Below are 11873 nucleotides of genomic sequence, written 5' to 3' on the forward strand. Positions count from 1 at the left end.
TTCAGAATATATGTGCTTCAATTTCCCTGTCTGTGTATGCCAACCAGCAATAAGTACCCATTTGCAACTACTGTGATTACCTATTCTTTTTTTTTTCTGTTAGAGAAATAATGCTGTTCCTCCTTTTTTATTTTTTTCAGGCAATCATCTCTTGGAAACATCCCCTGCTGGACTAATTCCATGGAAAAAATAAACAATATAATCAAGTTCACTTTCTGGGACTTTCTCAGAACCCAGAGGTGGAAGAAGTTTGTTTTGTGGTGTTTTCTTTTTTCTACACTGTTATTCTTCTGGGAAACCTTCTCAACATGCTGACAGTGTGTGTGGGCAACGTTTTTAAGCCTCCTATATATTTCTTTCTCAACTATTTGTCTTTTGTGAACATCTATCACTCCTCAGTTATAGCTCCCAAGATGATTGTTAACCTATTAGCCAAAAGTAAAACCATCTCCTGTGTGGGATGCATGTTGCAACTCTTTGGTGTACAGTTCTTTGGTTGCACTAAGATCTTCATCGTTACCATAATGGCCTATGATCGTTATGTGGCCATCGATAAACCCCTACATTACATGACCATCATGGACCAGGACAGATGCAATAAAATGTTGCTGGGGACCTTGTTGGGTGAGTTCTTACATTCCTTTATCCAGGTGGCTTTGGTGGTCCAGCTACCCTTTTGTGGATCCACCGAGATTGATCACTCCTTTTGGGATGTCCACCCTGTGCTGAAACTGCCCTGCACAGACACTTATGTTCTTGTTGTTGTTGGGAAGCTTTGTTATCTTGCTAATCTCCTACACTGTCATCCTGGTATCCCTGAGAAAGCAGTCAGCAGAAGGCAGGCACAAAGCTCTCTCCACTTGTGGCTCCCACATTGCCGTGCCCATCATCTTTGGCCCGTGTACTTTCACGTACATGCACCCTGATACTGCCTTTTCTGAGGACAAAATGGTGGCGTATTTTATACCATTATCATCCCCATGTTAAATCCCCTAATTTATACACTAAGAGATGCAGAAGTAAAAAATGCAATGAAGAAACTGTGGGGTAGGAAGGTTTTCTGGGAGGCTAATTAATGCCAAATAGTTTGAGGTAATGATAGTTTAACCTGGATGATTTTAACGGAAATAATGGTTAATTGAAATCTTGGTTAATGCATCTGTTCAACAAAATCAATAATACCGACCTGGAGGAGAAGTGGTTAATAGATATAGCTGCTAACTAAATGGTTGGCAGTTCAAATCCACCAGTCTCTCCTTGGAAACCCTATGGAACCGTTCTACTCTGTCGTATAGGGTCCCTATGAGTTGAAATCAACTCGATGGTAATGAGAATTTTTGGTTTGGTTTGCAAGGTTTTTGGCAGAAACAAATGTCACACTGGCTCATTTTACATAAGTAGGTATTATTTATCATTTTCATTACATTTATTCCAATATTTCATAATCAGAGAATTTATGAAAATATCTAAGCCAGAGAAGTATTATTAAACTTAGAACATCGTCATGATCCTACTCAGCATCATTGTTTTCTCCTCTGTGTTCTTACCTATTTTCCTTAAATAGTGGAATTCTGTTTGGTGTTTAGAACTGTGACTTGTACATATTAAGCACTCAATATGCATACATTGTATGAAAAACAGAGCAAAAGGAAACTCACAAAGGACCCAAACTAACGCATGCTGATGTAAGTCCTCCCAAAACACAGATTCTTACAACAACTAAGCCTAGAAAGTTTGAAATGGGAAGAGAGAGGTGTACAGAATGTAAAAGGGATAAAACACAAGCTTGTAAGACAAATGTTATTTTCTCATTCTCTGGTCTTGGGGAGAAAACAAATGATTTCTAGAGGAATCATTTTCTTTGCCCGAACAATAAGGATATTGGGCAAGTTTACCAAATTTTTTTAATCATAGTAGCCCGTGAATATGCTGCTATTAACTGACTCTAATATTTACCTGGAATCTATAGTCAGCAGCCCCTGCTAATGTGAAATGACTAACAGAAAACGCTGAAGAGACTGAAAAAAACAATCACTTATAATAAATTGGTGACTGTGATTCAAAAAACAGGGTGAATAGAATTTTTATCAATTTACCATGTGTGACCAAGCAGCTTTACTGAGTACAGTGAGTGATTTTCCACTGATTCCTTGACTTACTAATCCAATTTCCATATCTGAATTCCAAAAAGACTCATTCAGGTCAAATAAACAATCACCTCTCTCATGGGAACTAAAAGCTTTTCCTGGTAACACCTCTCTCCTTCACCTTAGGATGCAACCTGGACTGTTTTTTTTTTTTTTTTTTCTGTTGCAGGTGAACTTATCACTGCTTTTCTCTCTGCTATTTCGTTTTCTTTGCCACAATTCTGATTTTCCAGTTATTATGTATATCCTTTATGCCTGTTTGTGGTTGCAGGATGTGTATGTATGTTTGTGTGTGTACATGGGTGTTTGTATGGGCAAACATTTCTCACATGAAGGACTGTACATTAGTGCTTATAAAATACTTGATGATGTTGATGTGATAAGAGAATTAAAGAGAAGAAAGATCAAAAAGCAGCGAGACATCTAAGTTAGAAGTTATAATCAAGAAACTCTTGCCCCAGGATCATGTATATGTGAATACATGGCTATTGTCCCCGATTGGACATATATTCACTGTGTGTCTATAGACCTCTATTTCCTCAATTTTAAAAAGAGGGCTAGATCAGTGCATTTTCAAGCTTGGCTGATTATTGGAATCACCTTGAGAGACCTTTGAAGAGACGACAGAACCTATTCGAAAAGATCCTTACTCAGTAGGCCAGGGTTAAGTGCTTTATAAAAATCTTTATTTTTAACAAGCTCTTCTGGTCATTTATATGCAGTCAGGAACTTGGATTTTGAAACAGAGACGAGATGATATTTGATGCTGTTAGATCTTAAGAGGTCTGTGAGTCAGTGAACCTAAAGAGCCTTACTTTTGCATAGATGTCCCCATCTGCTCTGATAACCACCATAAAGGGAGCTAAAATTGAACTGAATTTACAAAACTGTGGAATAAATCATTGTTATCCATTTGATAATTTTCTTCACAGTACTCTTTCCCTTATTCCTTTGCAAAAAACATTTGAAGACTGGGGAATAATATTATTGATTTTAGGGGTCTGAGGTCCCTAAGAAGGTAGAAGATACCAGATTCCTGACTCTCAAAGTACGGGAAGGAAAACATATGAAATAGTATTCAAGTCTCCACCAGTGACTTTACAAGCATACCCCTGTTCACTAACTCAAAACCTCTCAGAGAAGCTCAGAGGATCTCCTCTCGGTTCCTTGGAAGGAAATGACCAAGTATGATGAGAATTCAGATTCTCTCCAGTTTCAGTGGGGGCAAGGCAGGTCAACAATAGCGTTTTATTCTGTAGATTTATCATCACAACATTTTTATATTTTATAACAGCTTTATAACCCTGCTGTCACCAGATGGGAGATTTGACTTTGATTGAAGCTTTCATTAATGAAAATAAATGGCAACCTTTCTCATTTTTCAGATGAAGAAATTAATTTATTTCTTAATGGAAAACCATGAAAAAATAGGTCTCCCTGTGCCTTTTAAACACTGGATATACTTCTATTTTCTGGAGCAGGACAAAATATTTTAAACACTTCTGTGCAATGCTCACTTGAATATGTAAAGGTACCTGTCGTGTTCCTCTGAATGTCGTCCTTTTTTTTTTCATTTAACATTTCTAGGAGGTTAAAATATTTCTCACATTTCAAGATCTCCAGAATTTCACTATTTTTGTAGTGTCTGTGTGGGGATGCTTCACTTCAGTGTTCCCAGTTCTTGTATGGTGACCAATTTTTAATAGAATCTAACCAACACAAAATAAGATATAAATTTTTTTTTGATGCAGGAGAATGACAGTCACATAAGAGTACCTGAACACAAACTGAAGCCTGCAATGCCCAGCCTAGATCAGAAGAATGACCCCTGGTCAATAGACACATGAAAAAGAAGTATACGACTCTTGTGTAGCCATAAGTTTTAGGATGGCGTGCTACAAAGCATTAGTGAGCTGACTTATCCAAGAATAGCATGGTCAAATTGTGGAAGTAGGAATTTTTACTTATGCTGTAAAATTTATAAAACTTTCCAAATATTTAGTGAAAGTACTTTGCGAGGATTTCCCTGGGTGGTGTAAGCTGTTTATCATCAGCTGCTAAACTGAAAGGTAAGCAGTTCAAACCCAAACAACAATGTCCTGGAAGAAAAATATGGCAATCTGTTTCCGTAAAGATTACAGCCAAGAAAAACCTACGGGGCTGTTCTACTCTGTAACACATGGGTTCGCCATGAGTTGGAATTGAATCGATGGCAATGGGTTTTGGGTTTCTTTGTTGTTGTTTACTTTCCCAGGAGCAGTGTAAAAAGGTCAAGTTCAAGATAAGGGAAATGAGGAAAAGTATATAATTTTGATGCTATGCGTAAAAGCCAAATTTTGTCTCCTGTGTGTGCAGCCAGCCTCCCTTCCACTATTTCTTCCATGGATAAAATATAGGAAGAGATCAACATAGTATTAAACGCACTTGGATAGATTCCCCTTGACCTTTCCTTCACCAATAAGTTATAAAAGAAGGATTACCAAAAGATACCTATGATCCATATTCAAACTGACTTCCGAAAGGCCACTCTGTTTTGGGAGAATCCAAACAGGGAATTTTTCACAATAAGCGAATTTAACCCATTGTTGGAGAATGAGACCTATGTATGCATCAAGAGCAGGCTTCTTAAAAGTAAGTGCCAGAATTAGGCACTTGCCCACACAGCTATAGAAATTTGTGTCCACCTTTACCTTCCTGAACTGGAAACCCCTGCTGTGAGGTAATCTCCATCAACCAACATCAAAGCAGTGACTTGCTCTGCTATGGTCTTCTTGTTTCCTTTTCGATACAATTTATCACTTCTCTAAAAAAAAAAAAAAAAAAAAAAATTTTTTTTTCTTCTTCCTTTTTTTCTTCTAAGTACCCTAACATTTTTAGGAAGTACACATGTGAAATTTTGGAAAGAAAAACTGTTGCTGAAATTTTCCTTTACCCTGCAGCTAATTTTCACAAATGTACCCCTCATCTGAAAACTTGTATTCCTATCACATATGGAAAGATAATGCTTTAAAAAAAAAAAATTGCTATCGGATCAATTTCAACTCATAGCAACCCTATAGGGCAGAGTAGAGCTGCCCCATAGGGTTTCTAAGGAACAACTGGTGGATTTGAACTGCTGACTTTTTGGTTAGCAACTGAACACTTAACCACTGTGCCACCAGGGCTCCATAAGTGTATATAATTCATTTTCTTAGGGGGAGCTGTGGTGTAGAGGAAAAAAAAAGAGGAAGGGGAACAAGAAAATACCACTTCTACTTCTCTCATATTTGCAAACCTGGTAAACTTTTATCCATTTTCTCACTAATTTTTCTTGTGTGTCTGTGAACTGTGTTAGTGGATGACAACAGAGGATATTGTAGATTCTCCTCTAGCTCACAAAGCTCAGGAAATCATCTATAAATGAAGGAAATGCCTCAATATACCAAAGGTGATCTTTGCTTATGCCCCAACCTTCAGTTGGTCCCACTTGTTTCTTAGTCTAATCTTCTTCATTTCTCCTTATTGTGATGCCCTGCCTTAGTAGAGGGAAGACAGTTTTACATAGTATATATGGTGAGAAAACACTTCAAAAGATGCTACTTGCATGGAGCAGTGCTGATTAACAAATTACACACCAGGGATATCCACCTCTTCATCTATGTGCTCTCCTAAACTTAAGGTCCTTCACAGTGCGTGAGGTATTCCACATTGCACTTTACAAAGAGCATTAACATGTATATTCATGAAGACATTTTAAATGAGGTTATAAATAAGTCATGTTGTTGTTGTTCACCAAGTCGATTTTTTTACTCATAGTGATCCCATGTGACAGTGTAGGGTTTCCTAGGCTGTAATTTTTATGGAAACAGATCAAGAGGTCTTTCTCCTGAGTTGTAGTTGGTGGGTTCAAAACACCAACCTTCTGGTTAGCATCTGAGCACTTAAGCATTACACCACCAGGGCTCCAATGTAAAGATTAGTAACCCAATTTTTAGGAGCTCAGCTCCTTAAATAATGGTTAAGCGCTTATCTGATAACCTAAAACTCAACGGTTCAAACCGACCCTGCAACTCTGCAGGAGAAAAGTCCTCAGGATACACTTCTATAAAAATTTCAGCATAGGATTTTTAGGAATCCTATTTTTATGGGACAGTTTTACTCCATCTCATTGGGTTGCTATGAGTCAGAGTCAACTTGAAAGCACAGAAAAAGAACAGGAAAAAAAAAAACAAAACAGAATTTTATGAAAGGACAAAACATTTGAATAAGCAATACACAGAAAGGACATTGTAACTGGCTAACAAGCATATATAAAATTACCCAACCTTACTGGAATCAGGGGAACACAAATTAAATTACAATGAAATGCTCATAAGTTTTGTAAAAAGCAGGCCATATTAATTTTTAATGATAATTTAAGGAATCAGCATGTGATCTAGTGAAACACCCCCCCAGAAAGCATTCAAAAGGATATACATTGTAGCCCTGTTAAAAATTGGGATAAGTAGAAATAATCTAAATGCCTAACAGTAATAGAATATAGATAATATGAAATATGTCCTAACTATTGAAAATTAGGCATAAGTTTAAGTATTGGTCTATATGGCACATCGAATATGGATAAATTACTGAGATATATTTTTGAGCATGATATTAATTAATTGCACAAAAATAATCATAATGTGATAACTTGTATGTTAAAAAAAACTATATAGGATGGTACATAGTGTCTATGACACCTGTGTGCTTATTAATGTATTGGAAAAAATATGGAAAGATATCTTTGCCTCTGGGGAATAAAGGGAGTGATGGACAAAAGAAATTTTAGTGGTGTAAATATTCTGATTTCTCTATTAGGAGATTATATTCCAATATTGTTGTTGTTGCTGTTAGGTGCCATAGAGTGAGTTCCAGCTCCTAACATCCCTATGCACTACAGAACAAAACACTGCCCAGTCCTGCACCATCCCCACCATCTTTGGTATGTTTGAGCTCTTTGTGTGATTCCATCTCATTGAGGGTCTTTCTCTTTTTCGCTGACTCTGTACTTTACCAAGCATGAAGTCCTTCTGCAGGGACTGGTACCTCCTGATAACATGTCCAAAGTACGTGAGGTGAAGTCTCTCATCCTCGATTCTAAGCAGCATTCAGGCTGTAATTCTCCTAAAACAGATTTGGTCATTTGCTGCTTTTCATAAGGTTTTCGCTGGTCTTTTTTTTTTTTTTTTTAATTTGATTGCGAGATCCTTCTTCCTATTTTGTCTAAGTCTCGAAGTTCTGCTGAAACCTGTCCACCGTGGATGATCCTGCTGGTATTTGAGATACCGGTGGCATAACTTCCAGAGGAAGACCTCAATGAGATGGACTGACACAGTGGCTGAAACGATGGGCTCAAGTATAGCAACAATTTTCAGGATGGCACAGGGCCAGGCAGTGTTTCTTTCTGTTGTACATAGCATGGCTGTGAGTCATCAGAAACTCAACATTACCAACAACAACAAACTCCAGCACCACAGCAACACACAAACCACCACAGTACAATAAACTGACAGTTAATCAAAAATTAATTTTAAATTTATTGATTTTAATATCATTTAAAGAGAATGTGTTATGTACTGAGTATAATTACACAATTTGTTCTTCCTTAGTTACCATATTGTTTCTTCAATTACTTCAGTAAATGTATACATAGATGCTATTCTTTAACCATTACATTTCATGAGTTGCCATTATTTGAATTCCAGATGCATATAAAATGTAAATATAACTGTCCAGATAACGTTCTCATCACCCATTCTTCTGCAAGGAGATATTTGAGAAAAGGAAACCTGGGGAAAAAATATATTTATGTGTGTATGCATGTATATATGTAGAGAGAGAGAGAGGGAGAGAAAGAGCCAAGGTGGCCCAGTGTTTAAAACCTCAGCTGATAATCAAAAGATCAGCAGTTTGAATCCACCAGCAGCTCCTTAGAAACACTTTGGGGTAGTTCTACCCCATCCTATAGGGTCCCTTTGAGTCAGAATTCACTCAATGGCAATTTTTTTTTTTATGTGTATACATGTATGTATATACATATACATATATAAAATATATATATGTATGTCAGAAACCCTGGTAGCATAGTGGTTAGGAGCTACAGCTGCTAACCAAAACGTCGGCAGTTTGAATTCACCAGGTGCTCCTTGGAAACCATATGGGGCACTTCTACTGTGTCCTATAGGGTTGCTATGAGTCAGAATCAACTCGATGGCAATGGGTTTTAAACGTATGTGTATATATAAATATAAATCTATGTATGTGTGTCCGTATATATGTATGTATACAGAACAACACAGGAAGCTTCTAAAGCAGATGGAAAGAATACACAGAGTCACTTCACCTAAAAGAATTGGTCGACATTCCGTCTTTTCAGGAGGTAGAATATGATAAAGAAAAGATGGTACTGAAGGAAGAAATCCAAGTTGCACTGAAGACATTGGTGAAAAACAAGGCTCCAGGAATTGATGGAATACAAATTGAGTCATTTCAACAAATAGATGTAGTGCTGGAGGTACCCACTTGTCTGTGCTAAGAAATTTGGAAGAAGCTCCGAGTCCAACTGACTGGAAGAGATCCATATGTATGCTTCTTCCCAAGAAAGATGATCCAACCAAATGAAAATTATCTGACAATATCATTAATATTACATGCAAGTAAAATTTTCCAAAGATCATTCAAAAAAGGTTGCAGCAGTACATTAACAGGCAATTGCCAGAAATTCAGACCATCTCAAGAATAGATTTGACCCCTTGAATGCTTATGACTACGACCAAAGAGCAGATGAGTTGTGGAATGATGTCAAGGACATCATGCATGAAGAAAGCAAGAGATAATTAAAAAGACAGGTGAGAAAGAAAATATCTAGATGATGTCAGAAACTTGCTCCTGAACATCAAGTAGCAAAATCAAAAGGAAAAAAATTATGAAGTGAAAGAGCTGAATAGAAGACTTCAAAGGGCAGCTAGAAAAGACAAAGCAAAGTATTATGATGATATGTGGGAAGACCTGGAGATAGAAACCAAAAGGGGAGAACACACTCAGCATTTCTCAAGCTGGAAGAATTGAAGAAAAAATTCAGTTTTCGAGTTGAGATACTGAGGGATTCTGTGGGGAAAATATTAAATGAAGCAGGAAGCATCAACAGAAGATGAAAAGAATACAGGGTCACTATGCCAAAAAAATTGGTGCACATTCAAACATTTCAGGAGTAACATATGATCAGGAATCAATGGTACTGAAGGAAGAAGTCCAAGCAGCACTGGAGGCATTGGAGAAAAACAAGGCTCCGGGAATTGATGGAACACCAATTGAGATATTTCAACAAACAGATGCAGTCTTGAGAGTGCTCACTCATCTATGCCAAGAAACTGGCAAGAGAGCTACCAGACCAACCAACTGGAAGAGATCTACATGTATGTACATTCCAGAGAAAGGTGATCCAACTAAATGGGGAAATTATCAAACAATATCATTAAACATGCAAGCAAAATTTTTCTACAGGTCATTCAAAAATGACAGCAGCAGTATATCGACAGGAAAATTCCAGAAGTTCAAGCTGGATTTAGAAGAGAACATGGAACCAGGGATATTATTGCTGATGTCAGATGGATCCTGGCTGAAACCAGAGAATGCCAGAAAGACGTTTACGTGTGTTTCATTGACTATGCTAAGGCATTGGACTGTGTGGACCATAACAAATTATGGATTACATCGCAGAGAATGGGGATTCCAGAACACTTAGCTGTGCTTAAGAGGCAGTCATTGGGACAGAACAAGGGGATAAAGTCAGGAAAGTTGTGTGTCAGGGTTGTATCCTTTCATTACTTTTATTCAATCTGTATGATGAAAAATCAACCTGAGAAACAGGAGTATATGAAGAAAAACAGGGCACCAGGATTGGTGGAAGACTCATTAACAACCTGCCTTATGCAGACGACACTACCTTGATTGCTGAAAATGAAGAGGACTCGAAGCACTTACTGATGATCAAAGACCACAGCCTTCAGTATGGATAACACCTCAACATAAAGAAAATAAAAATCCTCACAACTGGACCAGTAACCAATATCATGATGAATGGAGAAAAGATTGATGTTGTCAAGGATTTCTTTTTACTAGGATCCGTAACCAACACCCATGGAAGGAGCAGTCAAGAAACCAAAAGACACATTGCATTAGGTATATCTGTTGTAAAAGACCTCCTTAGAGTATTGAAAAGCAAAGATGTCACCTTGAAGACTAAGGTGCACATCACCCAAGCCATGGTTTTTTCAGTTGCCTCATATGCATGTGAAAGCTGGATGATGAATAAAGAAGACAAAAGAAGAATTGATGCCTTTGAATTGTGATGTTGGTGAAGAATATGGAATACACCATGGGCTGCCAAAAAACTAACAAGTTTGCCTTGGAAGGAGTTCAACCACAATGCTTCTTAGAAGCTAGGATGGTGAGACTATGTCTCACATACTTTGGAAATGTTATCAGGAGCGCTCTGTCAGTGGAGAAGGACATTATGCCTGGTAAAGTAATGGTTCAGTGAAAAAGAGGAAGACCCTCAATGAGATGGATTGACACAGTGGTTGCAACAATGGGCACAAGCCTAGCAACAATTGTGAGGATGGAGCAGGACCGGGGAGTGTTTTGTTCTGTTGTGCATAGGGTCACTTTAAGTGGAAATCAACTCGGCTGTACCTAACAAGAAGAGCAACACTACCCACCATACATACAATAGAAATCCCTGTTTGCTTTAACTTTGAAGACAGATTTCCATTGACCTCTTCCAGTTCACTAACCCTGTCATTCTGCCTGGAAGCAGAAACTCAAATTATATTTAAAGGTGAGGAAATGAAACAGCTCTTTGGAATCGCTAAATATGTGGGCAGACTTTTATATTTTGAAACATAACCCAAAGGTAATCAGGCAATATGATAATGGCTATAAATTTTCTCCTGAAAAAAAAAAAAACCTTCCCCTTCTACTTGGGATATGCACATTGTAGTGAGGCGTTAATAAGGTAGTGTGTGCTTGGATGCTGGAATTCTGGGAACAGCAAGAGGAAAAGACTCCACGGTTCACTATGCAGACTTTAATTCTTATATGTGCAGCTGCATGCTTCCTCATTTTCCTCCAGTTATGTCAGAAATCTTCTAGCGCAATTCCTGTCTATCTATTGATCAATACGTTAAAAAAAAAAAAAAATTGTCCTGCAGTTGATTCTGATTCATGGTGATCTCACGTGTTTCAAAGCAGAACTGTGCTCCACAGGGTTTTCAATGGCTGTGATCTTTTGGAAGTAGATTGCTAGGCTTTTCTTCCAAGGCTCCTCTGGATGCACTCAAACATCCAATCTCTTGGTTAATAGCCAAGCACTTAACCATTTGCACCACCCAGAGATTGCACCTGGAGCTATAACCACATGAATATTTCTCAATGGAAGAAATCTTAAGAAACTATTTATACTGATTATCTGTTTACGTAAGGATGAGAAAGAGATAGATTTTTTCATTTCATACTTTTTTGAAATTTGTGGATTTTCAAAACTTATGCATGATTTTTTCATGTTCTTGTAAATAATATCACATAGATAGTGAAATTATATGCTGTATTTTCTTCTTTTTGTGTGTTTTTATTACAGAAAAGAAAACCATAAATTCATATTTAAAGAAAAAGAACAGCATTTTCTGGTGTTAAATGTTGCAAGCTATC

The 11873-nt window shown here is 37.5% G+C and overlaps 1 protein-coding gene across 1 annotated transcript; it reads left to right on the forward strand.

Moving 5' to 3' along the window:
- Nucleotides 1-308: 308 nt before the first annotated feature.
- LOC126063663 (olfactory receptor 4S2-like) lies at nt 309-926 on the forward strand. The gene has a single exon (XM_049862087.1). The coding sequence runs from the start codon at nt 309-311 to the stop codon at nt 924-926; it is 618 nt and encodes a 205-aa protein (XP_049718044.1).
- The last annotated feature ends 10947 nt before the right edge of the window (nt 927-11873 follow it).

This window comes from Elephas maximus, chromosome 20 (genome assembly GCF_024166365.1).
Source record: "Elephas maximus indicus isolate mEleMax1 chromosome 20, mEleMax1 primary haplotype, whole genome shotgun sequence".
NCBI lineage: Eukaryota > Metazoa > Chordata > Mammalia > Proboscidea > Elephantidae > Elephas > Elephas maximus.